Raw genomic sequence first — 27,693 nt, 5'->3', positions numbered from 1 at the left:
CAGTCAGTTGTACATTTTCTACAGTATTGGCTCTGATTACTTTTGCCATAGGAAATCTTCTTGCTGCCCACAAGTAGTTAGACATGGAGTTTTAATATATATTCCCCTTTCTTTAATTTGCACTTCATTGTTTTTCATGACTAATAGAAAGTGGTTTTAGAAGCTCATGCAGATTGTATTTATTTAGCAAAGAAACAACTTTTCACTGTGCTCATAATAAGTAAAAGAAGAATTTCATTAAATCTAAAATCGAAAATTAGTATATATTCACTTAAAAGAAGTACTAAAGAGAAATATATGCTTCAAACCATAAGGTAATATGAAATCAAAGCTAATAGAAATTCTTATCAGAAAGTTTACAATCCAACTAATATAAAACAGCCTTAAAAAAGAAAACTAGTTTACATTCTACCAGTTCTATATACAAATTTGGATTTGTATTCTATAGAGCAAATAATGTTGAAAATATTTTGCTATAAATACTGTATTTGCATATTTCTTCTTTTCATGTGATAAATTTAAGCACATTGTTTAAATTTCTTTCATCATCAGTCTGGCACAACGAGCAAAATTTTCTTTAGGAATGAAGTTTACAATGTGATTCATGATATTCATGTAAAGATTGTCTCATTGTCTTAATGTTTCAGATATTCCATATGTGTCTCAATATAAACTATTTTATCAAGACTGGAGTCTTAAATATAGAGTATATGAAGAATAACAGAGGAAATCTATCATGCACAGTAAGATGCACCATTGAGATGCTGCTATCAGTGTTTGCCAGACCAGTGCAGTGTTTTCTATCTGTACTCAGATGTTGCTGTTCTTATAGTCATGCAAAAAAATAGCAAAGCAGGACTTCCCTGGCAGTCCAGTGATTAAGACTCTGCACTTCCAGTAGAGAGGAGGCAGGTTCAATCCCTGCCCAGGGAACTAAGATCCCACATGCCACGTGGTGTGGCTAATTAAAAAACTACCAAGGCAGTAGTATCTAGGCCAATTCATTAAGAAACAGTGTTTGAATGTAGATGTAACTCTGTTAAAGCAATATATTTTAAACTAGGACTGTAATTTACATATTACTGTGAGATTATGTTTCCAGCAACATTTTTAAACAAAAGGATAAGTGAAATATTAATATACTGATTATATAATAGAGCTACAAGTAGAGATGAGAAACAGAAAAAAAGATGATATAAATAGGGCTAACCTGGTATAGTCTAGAGAGAAACAAATGAGAAATGAGAAATTACCCTTTTACCATTGACTAATCAGCCATTCTCTTTAGAGGATTCTGTGAAGCAAAAGACCATACATGAGATATATATCTCAGTGACTTAAATTGAAGATTCTTTTGGGGAAGGCAGAAGTAGAAGACATAGGGCCTCAATTCATATTATAGATTTGATAATTAGTTAATGTGAATATCTGTTCTGCTGTGACGTTCTTCAAATGTCTTGAATTCTGGTAGGTTGGTGCAAAACTAGTTGCGGTTTTGCATTGTTGAACTTTGCCTTTTGATATTGGAATACATTTTTAAATAAATGTGGCTATGTTATTCATCATTTTAATATCCATTTCTTTGTTTATTTTTTTGCTAATGACATTATTTGCTGTTTATTTTATATTTATTTTAGACTATAGACATTATATTAGACAAAAAGCAAATTCAAGTGATTTTTTAATCCAAGTTCAAAATGGATCATAAAGCAGCAGAGACAACTCATAACATCAACACATTTGGGCCCAGAAACTACTAATGAACATACAGTTCAGTGGTGGTTCAAGAAGTTTTTCAAGATCCTTGAAGATGAGGAGCATAGTGGCTGGCCATCGGAAGTTGACAGTGACCAATCAAAAGCCATAGTCAAAGCTGATCCTCTTATAACTACGTGAGAAGTTGCTGAAGAACTCAATGTTGACCATTCTATGGTCATTCAGCATCTGGAGCAAATTGGAAGGGTGAAAAAGCTTGGTAAGTGGGTGCCTCACGAACTGACCGAAAATCAAAGCAGTCATGGTTTTGAAGTGCTGCTGCTGCTGCTGCTAAGTCACTTCAGTCATGTCCGACTCTGTGCGACCCCATAGACGGCAACCTGTTGTCTTTTAATTCTACACAACAATGAACCATTTCTCAATTGGATTGCAATGTGTGACGAAGAGTGAATTTTATACAACTGGTGACAACCAGCTCCAGTGGTTGGACTGAGAAGAAGCTCCAAAGCACCTCCCCAAGCCAAACTTGCACCAGAAAAGGTCATGGATGGAGAAGGAAATGGCAGCCTACTCCAGTATTCTTGCCTGGGAAATCCCATGGATAAAGGAGCCTGATGGGCTATAGTCCATGGGGTCACGAAAGAGTCAGACACAACTTAGCAACTAAACAATAGCAACAATATTTAAGTTAAGGAGTGATTCAGTTCAGTTCAGTTCAGTCGCTCAGTCGTATCCAACTCTTTGCGACCCCATGAATCGCAGCACTCCAGGCCTCCCTGTCCATCACCAACTCCCGGAGTTCACTCAGACTCACGTCCATCAAGTCAGTGATTAGGTTGAACTCAATGAAATTGCTGGTGTTCAACCATTTTTCACCTACAAAAACCAGCAATGGTAGCAGTTTCATATGATTCAACCTATGTATAGAATATCTTAATGGACATATAGAGTAAAATGTCGTTAATATGTTAATACATTAATACCTATTAATTTGGTATTAAAAGCACACTGGGGAAAAAAAAAAGCTCATGGTCACTGCTGCCCATCTGATCCATTACAGCTGAATCTTAGAAAAACAATTACATCTGAGAAGTGCACTTAGCAAATCAATGCGATGCACTGAACACTGCAATGCCTGCAGCCAGCATTGGTCAGCAGAGTGGGCTCAATCCTCCACAACAATGCCTGGCCACACGTTGTACAGCCAGTCCTTCAAAAGTTGATCAAATTGGGCTGTGAAGTTTTGCCTCATCCGCCATATTCACCTGTCCTCTCGCCAACTGACTACCGCTTCTTCAAGCGTCTCAGTGACTTTTTTACAGGGAAGAATGCTTCCACAACCAGCAGGAGGCAGAAAATGCTTTGCAAGAGTCCATCGACTCCTGAAGCATAGATTTTTATGCTACAGGAATAAACAAATTTGTTTTTCATTGGCAAAAATGTATTGATTGTAGTGGTTCCTGTTTTGATTAATAAAGATGTGTTTAAGCCTAGTTATAATGATTTAAAATTCACAGTCCAAACCTGCAGTTATGTTTGTACCAACCTAATAGGATCTTTTTCTGTACTTCCTTTACAATTTGAAACTTACTGAGAGCTACACATAAGTTTTATATTTTAAGTTACCAAAGTTTTATACCTATATTTATTCCAAGCATTTTTAGAGAGTAGATCAATTTTTAGAATTTATCTACTTTTAAATTAGTTATGCCTTATCTAGTTGTACTGTTTTGAATTTATCCTTTAACTGAAGAGTGTTGATGAGAATTAGTCCATCTAAGAGATGGAAAACTTTATTTGAGCCAAACTGAGGATTATAAGCAGGGAACAGCATCTTAGAAAGTTCTGAGAACTGTTCCACCTATGAGAAGTCAAGGCACAGTTACGTAGGTTTTTTGGAACACAGGGCTATACATTAAATGGCGTATTATTGACAGTTTACACAGTCCAGATCTAAGCATCATTTTGGCCTCTTTCAAGATCAAGAAGAAATGTAATCTTTTAAGGAGTTGTGTTTTCAATGCTAGGAGAATGTTGTTCTTTCTGGTTGAGCAGGTATTCCTGCTGACGGGGAAGGTTTGGTTGATGTGTAGTGCACATATGCAATGCACAGTGTGGGGAGAGAGGAGGCAAAGGACAGAGAAGAACTTTTTATATTTAAACTTTTCTTGTCTTGCAATTGTCTTCACATTTTCTTATAAAATGTGAATTTTATTTCACAACAGTATGGGTCTGATTTATGTAGTTTAATTATATTTATTCTTTTAGTTTTAATATATTCAATCAACTGATAAGATATGAATACTTCAGAAATCTTAGCAATTTGGTACAGTTTTAATATGCCTTTTACTCTTAGATAATATTCTGAATGTCATAAGAAAAAAGCCAAGTGTAACTCAAAGTGTTTTGGTCTGAAATAGTGGGAAAATGGAGTTATTTAGTGACCTGAATATGACTGCTGAAAGAGTAGAATTGAGAAGAAAGTTGTTCAGTTTTGGACAATTGAGTTTGACGTTCGTTTTAAAAATACAAGTGTGGAGGTTATATTATCAGTTGGATAGATAATTCTGGGTTTCTGAGGACAAATCTGGGTTTAAGATAATATGTCTGAATTCTTAACATAGAGATAGTAAGTTTGAGTGATATCACTTAGGGAGTAGAGATCTTAAAAAAACATAATAATAAAATACAGGGATTAAACCTAGAAACATTCTTTAAAGTTCAGAGTACTTTGCAAAGGAAGTTTGGGAGAACTAGGAGGACCTGTGAAGTGACCTAGTAAGGAAAAGCAGTGCAGTGTTGTTCTTTTACTTAGCAGTGTATTTTGGGCTTCCCTTGTGGCTCAGCTGTTAAAGAATCCACCTGCAATGTTTGTGACCTGGGTTCGATCTCTGGGTTGGGAAGATCCCCTGGAGAAGGGAAAGGCTACTCACTCCCGTATTCTGGCCTGGAGAATTCTATGGACTGTATAGTCCATGGGGTTGCAAAGAGTCAGACACGACTGAGCAACTTTCACTTTCATTGTTAACTTATATAGAATTACTAAATTTGTTTAATAAGGACAAAGTATTCCTTAGAATGGAGAAGGCAATGGCACCCCACTCCAGTACTTTTGCCTAGAAAATCCCGTGGATGGAGGAGCCTGGTAGGCTGCAGTCCATGGGGTCGCTAGAGTTGGACACGACTGAGCGACTTCACTTTCACTTTTCACTTTCATGCATTGGAGAAGGAAATGGCAACCCACTCCAGTCCTTAGAATGGATGTACCACATTCTATTTCACTTCTCCTGTGTGGGTGACATATGTTTTAGAATTTTCTCCTCTGAACTCTAATTTTTGATTTATCTGGTTCCATAATCTTCCCTGGTGGCTCAGTCAGTAAAGAGTCTGCCTATAATGCGGGAGACCTGGGTTCAATCCCTGGGCCGGGAAGGTGCCCTGGAGAAGGAAATGGCAACCCTCCAGTATTCTTGCCTGGAGAATTCCATGGACAAAGGAGCCTGGTGGGCTACAGTCCATGGGGTCACAGAGAGTTAGACACAACTAAGTAACTTAACTTTCACTTTCTTTCACTTTCACAATCTATCTGGGTTTATTTTTGTGTATGATTTGCAAAATGGTTCTATTTTTTCTAAATTCTATTTATTGAATAATCCATGCTTTTACACATTGATATGAAATGACACCTTTCTCAGATAGTACATTTTTAGGTTATCTTTTCCTTTAGTCCATTGGTTCCTATAATAAAACTATACTGTTTTAATTTCTGTAGTTTATTTGAACCTTTGAAATTTGGTAGAGCAAGTCCTTCAAAGTTCTTAGTTTTCAAAATTGTCTTAACTCATGCATTTTTCCTTTCAAATGAGTTTTATTTATTTACTTTTAAAAGAGTGAGCATTTTATTTCATTGGTCTGTGTAAGACATACAAATGCAGTTTTATATGTTTTAAAAACCAGATACAGGGTTATTGAGTGAGTTTCCTCAAAGAGATTTCTGTCAGGAAAGGCTTGCAGACTGCTGCTGCTGCTGCTGCGTCGCTTGAGTCTGCATCTCATTTATTGTCTGGGCTCAGCAGTGGAAGCCAGGATATTCAGTGCACATTTGGGTGAACAGTACGAGATACGAAAGTCAAGCAATAAGGCTTTGTTTCATGTTTTGCTAGAGTTCTTTCTAATATTTCTTGTGTTGCTGGGAAAAGGATACACCATCTTTCAGAAAAGGAAATAATTAATATTAAAATGCTTATTTACTGTTAACAGTGGAACTATTTTAAAATTTGATAATGGAGTATTTTACTTCTCCAGAGATCTTGGCAAGAGGAAAATTGAAATGCTGATCACATCAACGATTTAATAAGGCTTAGGTAGAAAAGTTTTCTTGAGTCTTTTATTTGGGATTAAAGTTTATGTGATTTATAGTGCAAATTCATAGAAAAGTTGTAAAATGTTTGGTGTTTAAAAAGAATGTTTTTAAATTATCTCATTTCCAATGTTTAGATCATAATATACATTGTTGACCAGGTTCAAAGTAAAAGCTGATTTTGATGATTTGTGTGTCAAATGAGTTTTAGAATCAGACTGTTAAGATCCATTTTAAAAAAGCTCTTGGGATTTTTATTGACATACAGTGAATTTATAGATTATTGTGGGGATAAATTGTGTCTTCGATATGTTTTTCCTGTTGTAACAAATTATCTTTTCATTTATTTGGTGGTGGTTTCAGATATTTTTGTTAATCTTGCCCCATTTTAGTTAGTTTATTCATAAAGATTTTGTTGGGTTTTTTTCCTTTGATATAAGAAGCATTTATTGGGTGGCCTGACACATGCTAGTCACTGCTTTAGGGACCAATGATACAAGAGTAAACAAAACAAAGCCCCTGCCCTCATTACCCTTATATTCTGATAAGAAGGCACCAGGGTCTTCCCTGGTAGAGCAGTGGATAAGAATCTGCCTGCCAGTGCAGGAGACATGGGTTCATTCCCTGGTCCAGGAAGATGCCACATGCCATGGGGCAGGAAAAGCTGTGCGCCACAACCACTGAAGCCCACGTGTCCTAGGGCACGCAAACCACGACTGCTGAGGCTGCGTATCACAGCTACTGAAACCCATGCGCCCTAGAGTGCTCTGCAACAAGAGGAGCCACCACAATGAGAAGTCTGTGCGCCCCAAGGAAGAGGAGTCCCCGCTCCCTGCAACTGGAGGAATCCTACCCAAAGACAACGAAGACCCAGCACAGCCAAAAATAAATTAGTTTTTTGAAAGAAGGCATCAGGCAATAGAAAAATGAATAAGTGGATACATAATGTCAGGTTATAAACAGGAGAACAAGTAAACAGGGAGAAGAGGGCAAGGTATGTGAAGAGCAAAGCAAAATCTTTAAAAAATCACTTTATATATTTTTTCCTGTCTTTTTTCCCCTATCTCAATAATAATCATTGTGGTTTTAAATAAAATAGTCTAAAACCCTCTACATATGAAAGTATAATGTAAGTTGAGATTATTAACTTAGGGAACAAAAATTTATGTCTCTAACAGCATAATGCCTGTTTATTTTTTTCTGGATAAAATTATATGTCAAATTTCATTTAAGTCTAAAGAAATCTTAAGAGCATGTATTTTCAATGAGGGCATGCAGATAATCTTGATTCATCTATGTAATTCTGTTGATTCAGTTCAACAAAGTTCTGTAATAAGCACTAGAGGGTATAAGATAAGTGAGAGTCTGTCTTCCCCCTTTGGGAGCTCATGATACAGTGGGGAATTCAGAAACAATTACATAGAACTTTCATGCATGCCTGAGAGTGATATAGTCACGATCTATAGATCTTAATCAACTACAAATATGAATTATTGAAAAAATGAATAAAAGAAGTAATGAGTGATGGATGTATAAACCAAATGCTATTAAGACTAGAAGAGAGAGTAATTTTTCATAACTCAGGGATAAAGGAAAGCTTTCTAAAAAAGGTGACATTTGGTTTTCATTTAGAAAAATGAAAAAACAAATCCGAGCCAGATTATGAGAGCCATGAATGATATACTGAAGCCTCAGAATGTTATTCAGTGGAAGGCAAAGTATACTTAGTCCCATAAAAATATTTTTGAGTGTTTATCACAAAATAATTGCATTCATCCATTTACATTTCTGAAAAATAGAAGGCAACAAGTCACTAGGACTTTTCAGAGATGAAACCAACTGACATGGCAACCAGTGATAGGGAAAGAGGGTTGGTGGTGGTGAGGGGTGACAGTGAAGGCTAAAGATGATGGCAAGGTTTTAGGTTGTATCATGATGATGGTTGTTCAGTCACTCAGTCATGTCCGACTCTTTGAACCCCATGGACTATAGTGCACCAGGCTTCCTGGTCTTTTACTATCTCCCAGAGTTTGCTCAAACTCATGTCCATTGAGTTGATGATAGCGTGATTACATAATGACATATTATTATTGGGTAAGAACAGATTTGTAGGCCTAGGAAGTGAATTTATTTTTGCATATTTTTAGTTTTAGAAATACTCAGCAGATAACTTTTAAATTTCTTATCTCAACATCCAGAAAGAAGTTCAGATTGGAGATAACTTGGGAATTAAATTTAAAGGAATAGATGTAATTGCTCAGAAACGAGTGAGGCAAGGGTTGCCAGCAACCACCAGAGGCTAGGAGGAGGCAAGAAGAGATTCTTTCCAAGAGCATTCACAGTGAGCATGCCCCAACTGACACCTTGATTTCAGACCTCTGGTCTCCGGAACGGTGAGAGAATACAGTCCTTTTGTTTCAGCCACCCAGTGTGTTGTGATTGGTTACGGCAGCCCTGGGGAAGTAATAGCAGGAATGATCAGCATGTATTGAGATATGGACAAGATTGCCTAGGGAAAAGTATAGATAGATTCAGACTAATTTTAGACAATTTCGATAGACCAGATTTTACTTTAAAAGGCAGTTAAGACCAGGCAAATGTGATACTTTTTATCATACCATACAAAAATTTTAGTACCTGTTGTATTCTACCTAGCCATTTCATTCATTTGTTTACCAGTTGATGGCGTATGAGTTTTTGAGCCTTTAGTCAAAGAAAGCATAGAAGTAGGAGGATTAACCCTTAAGCACATCATTTAATAGACAGAAAACAATAAGCTGTCAAGGGACTATGAAGAGTATTAGGCCACAGATAAGAGAGAGTGAGATCATAGAAGCCAAGTGAAGAGAATATTTTAAGGAGGAAACATCACAAGCTCCTTAAAATCTGCAGTAAGAAAAATACCCATTGGGTTTGGTCTCATAGATGCTGGTGGTGATGGAAACAAGGGCCGTTTGAGTGGCATGTGTGGATGTATAGATTTCAGAAAGATACTGTTACTCTTAATGTAGAGGAAGGACAAAAAGAAAGGGAAAGAGAATTTGCTAGTAGGTATTGCATTTACCCAGTTAAGAGCTAATGAAGATTGAAAAGGAGATACAATTAAGAAGATGAGTATATAAGAACTTGGGGATTAAAACAGAGAACAATAAAAAAAAATTGTTCTATAATTCAAACTTGTGTCACTAACTGGATGATAATAATATTAACACAAAAAGGAAGAACTAGTAGAATATCTAGATTGATAAGATTAATGCATTTCTAAAGCTAGAAAAGACTAGGAAATGGAATAGAAGGAAAAAAAACAAGAAACTTCATCTCCTCCAGAATTAAAGATAGCATGAAAGTGATCCTCAAGGAAAGCAACTTGATTTCACTGGTTGGTTTGTTTGTTCTGTTGCCCAGTCATGTCCAACTGTTTGCCATCCCGTGAACTGCAGCACACCAGGCCTCTGTCCTGCAAGTTTACCCAAGTTCATGTTCATTGCATCGGTGATGCCATCCAGCCATCTCATACTCTCACACTGTCTTCTCCTTCTGCCCTCAGTCTTTCCCAGCATCAGGGACTTTCCCAATGAGTCTGCTGTTCACTGATAAGGAAGTTTAATGCCCAGTTTGACTAGATTTGATTATAAGTATATGAACACAGTTAAATAGGAAACCAAGACGTAACAACAGAAATGGTGAACACTGTGACTTTGATTCAAGACATAGAAGGGAGCCTCATTCTTCATTGCAGTCAGAATGAAGCTAATGAAACAGATTCCAAAGAAAATAGTGAATCTGTATATGAAAGGCTTTGTTTGCCTGTGAGGGTATCCCTCCTCCCTGTCAGCTTTTTGCTCCTGCTCTGTTAGGAAATGAACAAAGCTGTGAGGTTCCTCTAACCTCAATCACAGAACAAACTGATACAGATTCAGAAAACCTCAAGGTGATTACACAACCACTGGATGTCCAGAGGAGTGAGTCTCTCCTGTGGTGTCACATAACCCTGAACCAAGGCTGGCAGTTCCTGTAAACTGCCCGAGAAGTTCAGAGGTGTTTTGGTTGGAGGTTTGGGGAGCCATGTGCGTGAATGAGACTGCCTGTCTGCTGTCCTTCACACTGTTAGATAGGGTTGGAGGAGGAACTTACTTAAGCATATGGTAAGGGTACCCTTCTGTAGGCCTTCATTGTGGGGGCAAAGAAAAGTTTGATGAGCCCTAAAGAGGAGAGTGAAAAAGTTGGCTTAAAGCTCAACATTCAGAAGATGAAGATCATGGCATCTGGTCCTATCACTTCATGGGAAATAGATGGGGAAACAGTGGAAACAGTGTCAGACTTTATTTTTCTGGGCTCCAAAATCACTGCAGATGGTGACTGCAGCCATGAAATTAAAAGACGCTTACTCCTTGGAAGGAAAGTTATGACCAACCTAGACAGCATATTCAAAAGCAGAGACATTACTTTGCCAATAAAGATCCGTCTAGTCAAGGCTATGGTTTTTCCTGTGGTCATGTATGGATGTGAGAGTTGGACTGTAAAGAAAGCTGAGCACCGAAGAATTGATGCTTTTGAACTGTGGTGTTGGAGAAGACTCTTGAGAGTCCCTTGGACTGCAAGGAGATCCAACCAGTCCATTCTAAAGGAAATCAGTCCTGGGTGTTCTTTGGAAGGACTGATGCTGAAGCTGAAACTCCAATACTTTGGCCACCTCATGCGAAGAGTTGACTCATTGGAAAAGACTCTGATGCTGGGAGGGATTGGGGGCAGGTGGAGAAGGGGACAACAGAGGATGAGATGGCTGGATGGCAGCACCAACTTGATGGACATGAGTTTGAGTGAACTCCGGGAGATGGTGATGGACTGGGAGGCCTGACATGCTATGATTCATGGGATCGCAAAGAGTTGGACATGGCTGAGTGACTGAACTGAACTGAACTGAACTGAAAGAAGACAGTAACCCTCATCCCCCCCCATCACATTCACCAGCACGAGTGAGGGAACATGCTTGCCATCTTCCAGCCTCCATTTCTCCAGTGACAGCCCAGTGTGCTCAGTGTGTGACTACTCCCCTGCTGGCTTCCACACTGTATCATCTGAAATCTAGAGGAATCCCAGTCCTATGTAATATGTAACCCCATCTGCATCTCCCCTTTATCACCATGCATCAGTTGGCAAGCCCAGAACTCTGTATTTCCCTGAAAAATTCCCCTCCCTGCCCCCACCACAACACTCATAGCCTCACCACTATCTCTAGGGATGCTAAGGCCTAACCCCATCATGCCTTTGATCCACATTCGTGTCAGTCCTCACCAGAAACCTGGCCTCACAATTCATTCCTGATTTCCAGGATTCTCAACAAATGTATGTATGTCCTTTGTTTGGCCTTGTCTTCTACCTCTTCTCAACTCCAAAATGTTCTTGAATTCAGTCATTCATTACCAAAATTGCCTTTATGTGCAACCTATTCTTTGAAGATCGCTTTACTGTCTTAATCAAAACGGAGCTCTTCCCTGAGGAAGCACACTTGCCGTACTCATCAGCAGTGCATTTTTCCATCTCAGTTCCCTTGTATGAGGTAATTGGCTGCTTTGTTGCTACTGCAAGACTGTATTCATCATCTAATGCTGTTTGAGAGATCACCGCAAAACTGAATGACTTAGAGACAATAAATTTTATTATATCTTATTACAATTTCTGTGGGTTAAGAATTTGAGACTAACTTGGGCATGGATTTCTTATTTTAGATTTTTTTTTTCCTGGAAATAATATACCCCTTCCATTGTAATATATTTTCCAGAAATACTCTCCTCATTTCCGTCTGATGTTAAGTAGTATTTTGGCTTATTATTGGTGGAGGAAATGTCTACCTATTTTCAGGCAAGTAGACATGCTTTTTTCCTGGCAGCATAAGGCAAATTGCAGAGCAGAGATGGTACACTAATTATACTTTTCATTACAAATCCATTGCTTGTTTCTTAAGTGGAATTCTCCTGTTTTGTACCAAGCTGACTTTCATCTCCTCTTTTCCATTCCTACAAGTTTGTTCTGTAGGTATTTTGTTGGAGTATTAGAAATTGAAAAATTGCTAGTTAATAATTTTTAAATTGTATAATATTCTGGTATTATATTTTTGGAAATTAACTATGTCTTGTTGGAGCTCTGTTTGCTTTTCATTAAGTCTTCCCAACAAATATTTTCATGACTTGTCTCCTCATATAAATCTCTGCTCAAATACACATTGTCAAAGAAGACTCCTGTATTAATTAGAACAGAAGGATTCAACTACTGTGTCATGGATGCTACAAAGGAGTTCCTGTGATATTGCTTCCTTCATCCCATGGGTTTTGGCTCAACACAGTTATCATCATCTGTTTATTCCACTGTAATCTACAAAATTCACCATATTCTCTGAGTGCTGAGCTACAAAAAAAAAGTTTGGGAAACACTGAATTAAAGATTTAGATGCTAGATAGGTTCAAACCCAAAGTAGCAGTCGCTTCAACAAAACAGATGGATATTTCTATTTCAGTCCCAAGGTAGACAATTAGAGCTAGTTAAAGGAGCTCTGTGGGCATCCACACAGATGCCCTCAAATGGTAAAGAATCTGTCTGTGATGCAGGAGACTCAGGTTCGATCCCTGGGTTGGAAAGATCCCCTGGAGAAGAGAATGGCTACCCACCCCACTATTCTTGCCTGGAGAACTCCATGGACAGAGGAGTGTGGCAGGCTACAGTCCATGGGGTTGCAGAGTCAGACATGACTGAGTGTCTAACACACAGACACACAAAAGGAGCTCTGTACCAAAAAGCCTTCCAAAACCCAGAATCCTTCTGTCTTGTGGCTCCATTATCTGCTTGCCAACATGACCATAAAGTGGGGAGGGGAGAGCTTACCCCTCCCCTTTTTGAGCATTTGCACATTACTTTGCCAACAAAGGTCCGTCTAGTCAAGGCTATGGTTTTTCCTGTGGTCATGTATGGATGTGAGAGTTGGACTGTGAAGAAGGCTGAGTGCCGAAGAATTGATGCTTTTGAACTGTGGTGTTGGAGAAGACTCTTGAGAGTCCCATGAACTGCAAGGAGATCCAACCAGTCCATTCTGAAGGAGATCAGCCCTGGGATTTCTTTGGAAGGAATGATGCTAAAGCTGAAACTCCAGTACTTTGGCCACCTCATGCGCAGAGTTGACTGATTGGAAAAGACTCTGATGCTGGGAGGGATTGGGGGCAGGAGGAGAAGGGGACAACAGAGGATGAGATGGCTGGATGGCATCACTGACTCGATGGACGTGAGTCTGAGTGAACTCCGGGAGTTGGTGATGGACAGGGAGGCCTGGCGTGGTGCGATTCATGGGGTCGCAAAGAGTTGGACACGACTGAGTGACTGAACTGAACTGAACTTCTGCCCATATCCTGTTAGCCAAAACTTAATCTCTAGCTATCCTAGTGGCTACATGGGAGTCTGGGAATTATAGTCTCTAATCTGAACAGCTGAATAGTCAGCTAAAGATTGAATGCTCTGTTACTTCGTAAGGAAGAAGGAGAGAGCAGATGGGGGAAGGGAAAAAACGGTTTTATTAGGACTTTCCTAAACACTCTCAATAAAACAGCAAAACCTCATTTCTTTAGCCCCTTACTCTTTAGAGTAAAGTTTAGCTCTTTCTTTCTTCAGCTGTCAGAAAAAGAGTTAAACTACGTACAGTAACCCTTTCGTTTAGCAATAATCATGTTTTGGTTAAATCGTAAAGCCTTCAGTAAAACTCAAACCTCTCTTTCAAGCCATCCTGGTAATTGATGGAGGAAGTAGACTGGGGTCCCTTGGACTTGGATAGGCTTCAAGGGCTCCATGAGTCCTGGGCAATTGTAAGTGAAGTTGTTTATCTAGCCTGGTGGTTAAGAGCATGGCCTCTGGAGTCAGACTGCTGGTTTAAATTCCAGGTCTGTCATGTGCTAGATTTGCAACTTCGGCAGTCCTCTTAAAGTCCCTGTGCTTAGTTTCTCTATCGGAAACATGATAGTATACCTATTTCATAGAATTGCTGTGGGGACTTGTTAACACACTGAAAGCTCCTAGCATTTAAAGGTAATTAATATATTTAAAGTACTTATAACAGTGCTTAACAATATTGTGTTGTATAAATACTAGCATTATTATTATTTATATTCCTGGGGCAAGGAATATGTCTTCCATCTTCCATATGATTATCAAATAAGGTCAATTATAAAATCTTAATTAAAAGAAAGAAGGAAATCACTATCACAGGCTCATGTCCATATGAAACTTAAATTTTCTCTATTTTAATCAAAAACCGACTGATATTTCATAACACAGACGTTTATTTGGTGGAATCTACATCAACAGTATGGCTTCACTGGTGGCTCAATGGTAAAGAATCCATCTGCCAATGCAGGAGACATGGGTTCAGTCCCTGGTTTGGGAAGGTCCCCTGGAGGAGGAAATGACAACCCACTCCAGTATTCTTGCCTGGGAAATCCCATGGACAGAGGAGCCTGGTGGGCTACAAGGGTTGCAAAAGAGTCAGACACGTAGTGACTAAACGACAGCAACAGCCTCAATAATACTTTGTTTTAAACCATTTTCTTATTTTCTAGTTCTATTTTACTTTTTAATCTAATAGAAAATTTATGTGTATCTTAATTTCCTTTTCTTTACCACTGTTTTGATAAACTTGAGTTCTTATTTTCCAGGCTTTAATTTAAAATAGATTTTTTTTTCCTTGTCAGAAATGCTGTGTAATTAATAGTTGATCATAAGGGGTTTTAACATCAGCAAGTTACATATATAACTCTATAAGTGAGTCAACAGCAGATATGTGTGATTAAGTAGTGAATGCTGACTTTTTTGTTGTTGTTACTTAAACCATAAATGCAGTTGAGCCAAACTGAATCACAGTTGAAAATGTAACATCCTATTAATATAATGGAAAAAAGAAGAGTGCATACAGCTGTTCTGGAAAGTGAACACTGTGGCTGGGGAAAAAATATTGATGCTTCAACATTGTTGGGAATAAATTAATATTGTTCTAGAATAAATTGCCAAATGTCACATGTAATAAATCATTTTATTAGAAAGTTGGGTCAGCAGAAAATGCCCAGTATCTCATTACTTATCTTCTATAGTTACACTGCACATGAAAAGTATTTCCATTTTAAATTGCTTTTGTTAAATCTTTGAAAAATAATTTTGGTAAATTGGCTGGTATCAGACCTGGAGCTTGAATGCAAAACAGCTGTTGTTGAGAAAATGCCATTTTCATAAAATTAATATGTTTTCAATTAACATACTGGAATGAGCTTTTAAACATTACCACTTCCATGTTTAACTACTGTTTGACTTTCAAATGACTGATTTGCGCTCTCAATAGATTGTTTACTTTAACTAAAAAAGGAAGAATTTTATTTAAATAATTCATATTTTTCTTCCATCTGCAGAATATACCCAAGAAAGGCGGGGATTTCCAATGTGCCACTATTTGAAGGAAGAGAGATGGTGCTGTGGCCGAAACGCCAGAATGTCAGCCTGTTTGGTAGGATTTGTTCTTTCTCAACTAAAAGCTTTATCCAGATGTTGCTGAATTTATTTCTTTGGCTCTGTTAAATGCCAAAGTTTGCAGAGCATCTTTATTAATGCATTTATGCACTGCAAATTATGAGGGGAAAAAAACGGCTTGCCCTTGCAACATTATTCACTCTGCATGCAGTATGGTCATAATTTATAGTTATACTTTAATTCTGCATTATGGCACTTTATTTCTTACATGTAATTACTTTAATTATCATATAAAATGTACCAACAACCAGTTCTTAAACACAGAATTACTTTAGTGCTTTATCCACAGCTCTGTGGGTGTGGGTGTGTGTATGTGTGTGTGTGCGTGCGTGTGTATAGCAGATCATTTGGTCTCCTAAGTTTTCATAAAATGGGAAAAATATTATTAAACTGTCTGGGATAGGAAGTACCTATCTAGTTAACTGAAATCTTTATTTAAAATGTCTGAGTTGGCTCTTATCCTTGATCTAGAACACTTTGGCCCACAGTCTTCTCTGTTTGTGGTGTTATGTTGGTCTAAAAAGGACCAAATTCCAGTTAAATGGTGTAAATGGATTTTGCCATCATAAATGTAAAATATTGTTTCTACAATAATGTTTCTAATGTACAACCCCAAGGTAAATTTAACTATTATGTGGTCATTATTTTGATAATTTTATATTGCCAATAACACAGCAATGTAAAGAAACAGTGCTACAATGTTCTAGGTCATGTATCTGAGAGTTAACTTAGAAATCTATTTTTGCTAAAAAAATGATTTCCTTTGATAAATCCTTTTAAAATATTTTTCTGGGAATTTGTCTTGTTCTTTCATTATATTTGTAAATAATACTCATTTAGGGTCTTGTTAGAATGTCAGCTCATTTTTGGAATGACTTGATTCCCAGAATGTTGGCAACTTATACCCTCTAGGCAAGAAGAAATTGAAATAGTCTTTTGTAGGGAAACTGACTTCTTACTGTTTTTCAGTCACACAATCGTGTCCAGCTCTTTGGGACACCAGGGACTGCAACACGCCCAGCCTTCCTATCCTTCACCGTCTCCTGGAGTTTGCCCAGGTTCGTGTTCATTGCTTCGGTGAGGCTGTCCAGCCATCTCATCCTCTGACGCCCTCTTCTCCTTCTGCCCTCAATCTGCCCCAGCATCAGGGACCATTCCAATGAGTTGTCTATTCACATCAGATGACCAAAATACTTGAGCTTCAGCATCAGTCCTTCCAGGGTATATTCAGGGTTGATCTCCCTTAAGATTGACTGGTTTGATCTCCTTGCTATCCAAGGGACTCTTAAGAGTCTTCTCCAGCATCAGAGTTCGAAAGCTTCAATTCTTTGGCATTCTGCCTTCTTTACAGTCCAGCTCTTACAACTGTACCTGACCACTGGGAAGATCATAGCCTTGACTATATGGACCTTTGCCAGCAGAGTGATGTCTCTGCTTTTCAACGCACTGTCTAGATTTGTCATTGCTTTCCTGCCAAGAAGCAATTGTCTTCTGATTTCATGACTGCAGTGTCTGTCTGCAGTGATTTTGGAGCCCAAGAAGAGGAAATCTGTCATTACTTCCACCTTTTCCCCTTCTATTTGCCGTGTAGTAATGGGGCCAGATGCCATGATCTTAGTTTTTTTAATATTTAGTCTTAAGCCGGCTCTTTCACTCTCCTCCTTCACCCTCAAGAGGCTTGTTAGTTCCTCTTCACTTTATGCCATTAAAGTGGTGTTATCTGCATATCTGAAGTTGTTGATGTTTCTCCCACCTTTCTTGACTTCTGGCTTGTAACTCATCCAGTTCAGCATTGCTCCTGATGTGCTCAGCATATTGGTTAAATAAACGGGGTGACAGCAGATAGCCCTATCGTACTCCTTTCTCTATATTGAACCAGTCAGTTTTTCCATACAGGATTCTAACTGTTACCTCTTGACGTGCATGCAGGTTTCTTAGGAGACAGGTAACGTGGTCTGGTATTCCCATCTCTCTAAGAGCTTTCCAGTTTGTCATGATCTACACAGTCAAAGGCGATAGTGTAGTCCATGAAACAAAGATGGATGTTTTTCTGAAATTCCCTTGCTTTTTCTATAATCCAGCAAAGGTTGGCAATTTTATTTCTAGTTCCTCTTCCTTTTCTAAACCCAGCTTGGACATCTGGAAGTTCTTGGTTCCCATAATTCTGAAGCCTAGCATGCAAGATTTTAAGCATGACCTTATTAGCATGGGAGATAAGTGCAATTGTCCAATGGTTAGCACCTTCTTTAGTACTACCCTTCTTGGGGATTAGGATTAAATTCAGTTCATTTTAGTCGCTCAGTTGTGTCTGATTCTGTGACCCCATGGATTGCAGCATGCTAGGCTTCCCTGTCCATCACCAGTTCCTGGAGCTTGCTCAAACTCATGTCCATCGAGTTGATGATGCCACCCATCATCTCATCCTCTGTCATCCCCTTCTTCCCCTGCCTTCAATCTTTCTCAGCATCAGGGTTTTTTCCAGTGAGTCAGTTCTTCACATCAGGTGACCAAAGTATTGGAGCTTCAGCTTCAGCTTCAGCATCAGTCCTTCCAATGAACACTCAGGAGTGATCTCCTTTAGGAGGGACTGGTTGGATCTCCTTGCAGTCCAGGGGATTCTCAAGTCTTCTCCAACACCACAGGTCAAAAGCATCAATTCTTTGGTGCTCAGTTTTCTTTATAGTCCAGCTCTCACATCCATATGTGACTACTGGAAAAACCATAGCTTTGACTATTCGACCTTTGTCAGCAAAATAATGTCTCTGCTTTTTAATATGCTGTCTAGGTTTGTCATAGTTTTTCTTCTAAAGAGCAAGTGTCTTTTAACTTCATGGCTGCAGTCACCATCTGCAGTGATTGGAATTATGATTGACTATTTTCCAGTCCCGTGGCCACTGCTGGGTCTTCCAGAGTTGCTGACATAGTGAATGCAAGACCCTGATGGAATCATCCTTTGGGGATTTGAATAGTTGTGCTGGAATTTCATCGCATTCACTAGCTTTATTAACAGCATTGCTTTTTAAGGCCCACTTGACTTCACTCTCCAGAATGTCTGACTCTGGATGATTAACCACACCATTGTAGTAATCCGGTTCATTAAGACCTTTTTTATACAGTTCTTCCATGTATTCTTACCATCTCTTCTTGATTTCTTCACCTTCTACTAGGTCTCTACCCTTTTTATCCCTTATTGTGACCATCTTTGGGTGAAATACTCCCATGATGTTTCCAGTTTTCCTGAAGAGATCACCTGTCTTTCCCCTTTTGTTGTTTTCTTGTATTATTAAGCATTGTTCATTGAAAAAGACCTTGTTTCTTCTGGCTATTTTTTGGAACTCTACATTTAATTGGATGTACCTTTCCCTCTCTCCCTTGCTTTTCACTTCTCTTCGTTCTTCAGCTATTTGTAAAGTCTCCTCAGATAACCACTTTGCCTTCTTGCTTTTCTTTTTCTTTGGGATGGTTTTGTTTGCTGCCTCCTGTACAATATTATGGACCTCTGTCCATAGTTCTTCAAGCACAATGTTAACTAGATCTGGCCCCTTGAATCTATTAATTACCTCTACTGAAAATTCACATGGGATTTGATTTAAGCCATGCCTTTCTGGCCAAGGGGTTTTTCCTGGTTTTCTTTAGTTTAAGCCTGAATTTTGCTCTGAGAAGTTGATGATCTGAGCCACAGTCAGCTCCAGGTCTTGTTTTTGCTGACTGTACACAGCTTCTCCATCTTCAGCTATGAAGAATGTGATCAGTTTGATTTCAGTATTGACCATTTGGTGATGTCCATGTGTAAAGTCATCTGTTGTGTTGTTGGAAAATGGTATTTGCTATGACTAATGCATTCTCTTGGCAGAATTCAGTTAACCTTTGCCCTACTTCATTTTGTTCTCCAGGGCCAAACTTGCCTGTTACTCAATTATATCTTGACTTCCTACTTTTACATTCCAGTCCCTGATGATGAATAGAACATCTTTTTTAGGTGTTAGTTCTAGGAGGTCTTCTAGGTCTTCATAGAACGGATCAATTTCTTTGACATCTGTGATTGGGACATAGACTTTGATTACTGTGATATTGAATGGCTTGCCTTGGAAACGAACCAAGATCATTCTGTAATTTTTGAGGCTTTAACCAAGTACTGTATTTCAGACTGTTTTGTTGATTATGAGGGCTACTCCATTCCTTCTATGGGATTCTTGCCCACAGTAGTAGATAAGATGGTCATCTGAATTAAATTTACCCATTCCTGTCCATTTTAGTTTACTGATTCCTCTAAGCAAGAAGAAATTGAAATAGTCTTTTTGTAGGGAATCTGACTAGGCTAAGAGAAAAGTCTGAAGATACTGGCATTAGAAATTTCACGATAAAATAGGACCTTTGTGGTGAGGTCTGTAATTACTAGTCCTCTCATAAGCACAGTGCTTCCATTCAAGTTTATGATACCTACATTTTAGTTATCAGCAGACAGCCAAGAATCTTTAACTGTCTAAGAAAGTCTAACAGGAAAGAACAGAGATCAGATAAACAAATAGGAAAGAAGCAACTTGGAGAAAACAATCCAAAATAAAAACAGATACTATCCAAAATAATATATAATAGCAATTAATATCCGTTAGAAAGATAAAAGAATATAGTATGTTAACAAAACAAAACTGTTTGCTATAAACATTCAACAAACCATGAAGAAGGGTTTTTGAAAAGTAAATTCCAAAATAAAGAATTTATCAACCACTTTGCCTGACTAATGTCAGCTTCTTAGAGAATGCTCCTTTCCTTCTAGCTCTATCCTTGTCTTTGCTCATGTGGATTTCTTTTCTTGACAAATCTTAGAAAGTCTAAGGAACATTTTTTTGGTGTTTCTTGTTTCATTGCCTTTTTCTTCATAACTCACCTTTTCTACAAATATTCAGAGCTTAAAGGATTGAGAGAGTGAGACAGACAGAGAGATATCTTTCTGGTAACTTTCAGATGAATTGTTAAGGGTACTAACCAGGGGGGAATAAATGAATTATATTAGTGTAATCTTATCAGCATACTTTTAGCCTGATAAAATATAAAAATATTAGTATGAAATGAACACTTAGTATATTCTCTTCATCATCTATACTTATTGGCCAATAAAAATTATTAATATTTGTAAGAAACTGTTTATCACCTACCTGTTTATCTTTTATCATGTAATCAAAATTTAACATTTGGTTTTCTAAGATAAATTCATCAACAATACATACCAAAATTAGCCCTGTGTTATATGATATTTGTATTGACACCAAATAATATATTATTAAAAACTTGCCTGTCACAATATTAATTGGCTATAATATTAGTAAGTCATGCCTGACTGACTCTTTTCGATCCCAAGGACTGTAGCCCACCAGGCTCCCACTGTCCATGAATTTCTCCAGGAAAGAATACTGGAATGGGTTGCCATTCCCTTCTCCAGGGAATCTTCCTGACCCAGGGATCAAACCCAGGTCTCCTGCAATGCAGACAGATTCTTTACCATCTTAGCTACCAGGGAATTGTCTATACTCCTGTATAAAATAAAAAGTTTATTATTTAATAATCATCTTCTGTATTCATAACACTCTTACTCTTGATGTTCAGTGAAGGTATCCTTGAAGTCAATGGGAAAGTTCCATTTTTTTCTTCAAACAATTTCTGTGAAGCAAACTTTCATAACATGAGCTCATTTTCCCACTAAATCTTCATGACATGAGATCATGAAAAGTAAATTGGGATTTGGAAAACAAGTTTTTAGTTCCTACTCACCTGCTAACTAACTGTGCAACTTGTGACAAGTTCCTTTCATTGTCAGTGACCTTGTGCATCTGCAAAAATTGCACTTTGGATAATCTGTAAGTTTTCTTTCAGCTTTAAAAGGACATGATTCAGCTAAATCTAAAAAGTAATATTTAAGAAGACATAGGCATCTGAAATAAATATGAGTAGTTTGAATTAGGAAGTGTATGCAAATATGTTACATTTTACTACTTTATGTTTGAAATATTTTCTAATTAAAGCTTTAATAATAAAATTTTAGTTAAAATATTATCATGTGATTCAGTTATAAAACAACATAAATGTGGAAATGTATGTTTCTAAAAAAAACTGAAAGTTTCAGAAGGCTCTATTCCATATTTGAATTATAACAAATCTTTCATATATATTGTATTAAGAGTATTTATTAGAAATATTAGGAAATGTTTTATAAAAATATTTTGCATTTTAAGTAAATATAAATGTAAAACTAACTACATGTAAAATTGTAAAATATGTATTACTTTCTCTTAAAGTGAGTTGATCATACGTGAATTTGATTTGAATTTGCAGACCATGCAGACCAAAAACATGTACTTTTGTAAGCTAAGATTTCAACCATAATTTGTTCGATATACTTTTATTTAATAAAAGATAAAATTATATGTTTTTTAAAAATTGGAAGAAAATAAATTAAAACATAGCATATAAATTATGTTTATTACATATATTATAATAGCTTTGGATTTATTTGTTTTAGCTACAATAAAAGAGAGCCAAGAATGTGTCTTTATATCTTTCCAGTTTTCTAATTCCTTTTAAGTTCAAAGAGTGTATACAGTTGCAGTGTGTGTGTGTTTGTGTACATGACACACACGCATATAGCAGCCCTAAATTATACAAGTGTACGAGTTAGCATTCCTTCGTGATATTAACACTTGTAAGTGTATAAACTATTATGTTATCAGTTAATTAATCTCTTTCAATGTCACTTTTACAAGCCCTCATATAATGTGTTTATAAGTTTTATAAGATAAGACTAAACATATCAACTATCTTTGTCTTATTTTTTTCTCCTTAAAGGCTCTGGAGCGGGTTGCAGTTGGCCAAGGGGTAAGTGAGAGTGTTTACTCTAATCCAGCTGATGAAAGTGATAGGTTTTCTCAAAGTGCTCTTCATACCTGACCTGCTGGTGAACCTAAAACCTGATGGATTTTAATAAATACTCCCTCTTCTTGTCTCCTCTTCATATTCAAACTTACACATTTTCTGTAAGTTTACTTTATTATAAAAGAGAATTGAACTCTCAGGAAAAGAATATTAAGCTTTTAGGAAGACTTCTACATTATACTCTTATACTAGGACCTCATTTCTTCATATTATGTTAAACAGTCTATAAATATTTCTGACGAATGTTGTTGCTGACTTTCAAGCTTTTATGGGCTTAGTTCAAGCAAAGATAAACAAGGTATAACATTCAATTTATTTTTTAGCTATAGTTCAAAGCACACATTTTATTTGGTGGTTTTTTAACTTCTGTTTTTATTGAATTCATTAGTCATTAGTTGCAACAACCAAATGAGTTTTTATATATAAACAGATATTAAATGTATTCAATGTAATTGCTTTATCCTCTACCTTATGATTTATGACACGTTTTAATATTTTTAACATTTTTTTAGAGTTCCTTTTAAATTTATCACAAAATTTTCTTACTGGACCTAAATTTTAGAGATTTATTTTTAGCTTCTTTTCAGAGTATTAATATGTCAATTTTAATTTTTAAATATAATAAGAGATAATAGTAGTGACAAGTATCATTTACTGAGTGCTTACTTTGGATCAGACACAATGCTAAGAACTTTGTGTGGACTTTTTTTAAAAAGTCGGAGCTTCCCAGGTGGCACTAGTGGTAAAGAATCCGCCTGCCAATGAAGGAGGCACAAGAGACGCAGGTTCGATCCCTGGTTGGGAAGATCCCCTGGAGGAGGAAATGACAACCCAATTCAGTATTCTTGACTGGAAAATGCTATGGACAGAGGAACCTGGCGGGCTACAGTCCATGGGGCTGCAAAGAGTTGGACACGACTGAGCACAGTTTAAAAAAAGTTAAAAAATTTAAAAAGATAAATAAAATTAAAAAAAATAAAATTATAAAAAAAATATTGATTGTAGCTACCTAAAAACTGACAAAAACTGATTTTTTAAAGACATTCGAGCATACTTTAAGTTTGTAGGCTTTATTCTCTGACGGCTGATTTGCGTCTTGTCTTACATCAGTTACTGGCTTAGTGAGCTGGGGACACATCATGATTTCTCCACAGCTTAATTTCTTAATCTGTAAAATGCAAATAATAATAATCATAAAACTAAGAGTAATAATAATACCTTTCTCATAGAGTTTTTGTGAGGATTAAATGAGTGAAAGATGTAAAATGCTTAAAACAATGTCACATAGTAAGTCTTCAGTACATATCAACTCTTGTTACTGTTTTAGGTGATTAATTATGATCATGAAAATGAAAGCTTAGTTTCATACAATGCTTAGCAAAGTTCAGTTCAAAGTTGGCTTTTTCAATTAAAATGCCCCATACATGGCCTCTAAGGTGGGGACTATTATCTCACAATACACACAAGAAAGCTGTTAAGTAGTGAACAATGAGATTTGAATCTCTGACTCTGGAGCCCAAGCTCTTGACTATAGTACAGATCAAAATAGCGGTTCCTTAGGGGTCTGGAAGAGGAAAGAGCATTAATCATAATAATGCCCCAGTGCATTTATGCTCTGCCCTTCAGTTTCCCAAGTGCTCGCTCATGTTTACAGTCCATCTTGTGAGTTAAGTATTCCCCAAACTTACGTGAGAACATGATACACAGCACAAGTTTAATAGTACATTCTAGCTCAATTAATTGTAGAGTTTTTCCAGCTTAGTGCCCTGTCCACTAGACCTATAACATGTATGTCTTAATATACATATACATCCTTTAAGGGTGTCCTCTGTCTGCTCCCTCTCATTTTAAAATTCATTAAAGTGTTAAGTTGATTTATCATTTGCAAAGGAAAGAAAGTAAACTCTGAGGCACATCCAGCTTGTTCCTGGAGTGGTCAGGCACAGGCTGCACGGAAGATGTTGACTTCCTTCCCACTTACCCCCATCTGTATTTACCAGGATGGATAGTCCTGGTTATTCAAGGAGTGCACATTCGAAGGCACTTCATAACTCTCTTTCCTTTCTCTTAGGAAACAGCTGTAAAGTTCTTTACTCAGGGTTACTGGGGAATGATGATTTATTCCATCCTGTTTGTATTCCTCTGTGCATTCCATTTTTTGTATGTTCTCTTGCTTAAAGTATGTTTCTTGGTCTTTTTGGTAGCCTTTCTATAGTCAGTTTTTAATAACAATTAAATGTACATGTATTTCTAAATTATCTGAATATCATTTTATATAATTTATCTAAAAGGCATGGGAAAGGAGAGCTTTATTTTTAAGAGTTTCTTCTCAGCTTTTGTACATGAAAGTGTGTAATAAAAAAATTGATGACACCCCATCTTTGCCAAAATGTGGAAGAAGCAAAATAGTATCATGGCTTAGTAGTGGGACATCAGAGCCAGGCTTCCTCAGCTCAAACAACAGCTTCAGTGTTTTTAGGAGTTTTATATAAAATGTACATAACATTGAAGTTCCTATCTATTATAACTAATCAAATAAAAAGTTAATTTTGTAAGCCATTTATAATTCTAATGTTTTACTTCATTAAATATTTCTCAGAATGTCTTGAATTTCACTAGAACAATATGAGTAGGTATTAATATATGAAAAGGGATTTCAACATTTCTGTGAGAGAACTGGAAGGATTTGGGGGAAATGGGGGACAGATAATAGAGATAGTAGGTACTGCAAAAAAGAATCACTCCAGGAGTTGGTGATGGACAGGGAGGCCTGGTGTGTTGCGATTCGGGGGGTCGCAAAGAGTCAGACACGACTGAGTGACTGAACTGAACTGAACTGAAGATCAAAAATTATCAAATAGAAAATATATCCAGAGATGGGAAATTCTTAATGAAATTTTTGGAAAACTCTTCAGGAAATGAAAGTTTATAAATCAGAGATTTTGTCTTAAGGAGTTGTATTTGGAAAGAGATTTTGTATAAGGAGTGTGCCTTTTGAAGTTTATAAATTTTAGTGTGGGCACTCAAGTATATGTATGTCTGCTTTTCAGTGAGTCATTTAGGAGTTGTGTTGGAAACTGGTATTTCTAATACCATTTCTTACTAGAATCGCCCTTCTCACTGCTCCCACCATCCAGTGAGGATATAACTTGTGTTCAAAGTACTGTCTCAAGACCCTACAAGTCAGATGTTCTCCAGTGACTTAAGAAGGCAATGCCATTGGGTAAAGACCCAGGAAATAATGGTTGACCCTCAACTGCCAACTTGAGATGTTTTTTTAGTCTCAGCATCTGGGACACGCAGTGTAGGAACTTGATGTTAAGTGGCGAAGTGGGGCAGTAGAATAGGTTTCCCGCCTGAGCACACAGGCAAAATGTTTATTTTCTGCTAAACTCCACTTGAATCCAGTGTGTTGTAGTTGAAAACAAATGATAGTAACAATGTGAGGCTCAGAAGGAGAATTAAAGTTACAAAAGGATAACTTATTAGATATGCACGTTTCATTGAACTCTGTCTTTAAAACAGTTTTTACCTTATTTGACTACTCAGAGGTATTCAATTATTGTTGACCTCCTTCCTTGTTCATTTTTCTTTTTTTCAACAGTAACTTGACATGGAAACAGGGTTATTGTTCCTGATATTGAATTTTCCTGTACTATCAGTATTAAAAGGTCTTTGGCCACTATTGGAGAAGGCAATGGCACCCCACTCCAGTACTCTTGCCTGGAAAATCCCATGGACGGAGGAGCCTGGTAGGCTGCAGTCCATGGGGTCGCTAAGAGTCGGACACAACTGAGTGACTTCACTTTCACTTTTCACTTTCCTGCATTGGAGAAGGAAATGGCAACCCACTCCAGTGTTCTTGCCTGGAAATCCCAGGGACGGGGGAGCCTGGTGGGCTGTCATCTCTAGGGTCGCACAGAGTCGGACATGACTGAAGCGACTTAGCAGCAGCAGCAGCAGCAGTATAAGAGTACCTCTTACATTGCCACAGTGAAGCATTTTTCCTCTCTGTATAGTACTTTATTACCTTCTACTTCTTTGAAGCTAACGTGCATCACTAAGGCCTTCTTCCCTACCTTTGGACCTTCACGGTCACTTCCCACTTCTTTCTCCCTAGGAAGTGAACCTATTTTGGAATGTCCTTATGTAGTGTAGTGCCTTTTCTCTCTGGCTCAGCGTCCTAGGTTAAATCTCTAATCCACGTCTGTGAGGAAAGACCCACATTCTCTGCTCTTTTGCACACATCCTACTTCTCTCTTTACAGTGCTGACGCAGTTGTGAACGTTTATTTCTACGTTTTTAAATGATAAGCACTCCATTTGGGATGTTAGCTCATTTTTCTTTGATTATTCCTTTTCTGCTTCATTCACTACTACTTCTTTTATAGTTTCTTTTATTTTCTCAGTGAGAATTAGCCCCCAGGTACATTTTATTTAGAATAGAAGAGTTATAATATTATCCTCTATGTTAACAGCAAACTCAGGTTTCTAACATTCACTTATGGTCCCAACTCTCAAGCATTGATTTAATTTTTGTTTTTTACTTGTTTCTTGTGCTCATATGTATCTGCTTTTTTTTTCAGCTGCCTACTGAGTCCCTCTTCTATCGTGCCATACTCCAGGATATTATTAAAGAGTGCTATGGCATCACCAAATGGTATGATGATTTCGTTTCAATAATAATATCTATCCTGTGTGACTGTTCATTTTCAGGTGAATTTATTCAGGGTCACTGTTATTAGTAGAAGAAGCTTTGAATTTGAGCATGAAATAAGAGTTCTAATGATTCCCTTTTGTACTGGGAAGTTGTTACGATGATTAAGTTATATATGGTTACATATGTAAAATGCACTTTAGAGTGTGAGAAGTATTGAAATGTTATATATTAGTAATTCAGTGAATATAATATGAGCAGGTGTGTGTGTATGTGTGTCTAAGTGCTCAGTCGTGTCCGACTCTTTGTGATCCATGGACTGTATAGGCCACCAGGCTCCTCCATGGAATTTTCCAGGCAAGAACACTGGATTGGGTTGCCATTTCCTATTCCAGGGGATCTTCCCACCCCGGGATTGAGTCTGCGTCTCTTGTGTCTCCTGCATTGGCAGGCGGATTCTTTACCACCGCTCCACCTGG

The 27,693-nt window shown here is 37.4% G+C and overlaps 1 protein-coding gene across 4 annotated transcripts in view; it reads left to right on the top strand.

The window, feature by feature from the left end:
* Nucleotides 1-27,693, top strand: part of METTL25 (methyltransferase like 25) — a 308,960-nt gene that overhangs the window by 49,986 nt on the left and 231,281 nt on the right. For 3 of the 4 annotated variants that reach the window (XR_003511283.1, XM_027543234.1, XM_027543233.1), the window contains exons 6-8: nt 15,514-15,608; nt 22,472-22,501; nt 27,144-27,217. Coding sequence is in view for 3 of the 4 variants with exons in the window: in XM_027543234.1 (XP_027399035.1) it covers nt 15,514-15,608; nt 22,472-22,501; nt 27,144-27,217 (199 nt within the window). In the remaining variant the exon portion in view is untranslated. Of the gene's footprint in view, nt 1-15,513; nt 15,609-16,600; nt 16,690-22,471; nt 22,502-27,143; nt 27,218-27,693 lie in introns of all 4 variants that reach the window. The other variant, XM_027543235.1, reaches the window with a different exon arrangement.

Source organism: Bos indicus x Bos taurus, chromosome 5 (assembly GCF_003369695.1).
Source record: "Bos indicus x Bos taurus breed Angus x Brahman F1 hybrid chromosome 5, Bos_hybrid_MaternalHap_v2.0, whole genome shotgun sequence".
Classification (NCBI taxonomy): domain Eukaryota; kingdom Metazoa; phylum Chordata; class Mammalia; order Artiodactyla; family Bovidae; genus Bos; species Bos indicus x Bos taurus.
The sequence above is the reverse complement of the archived record's forward strand: the minus strand, read 5'-3'. Positions and strand labels throughout refer to the sequence as shown.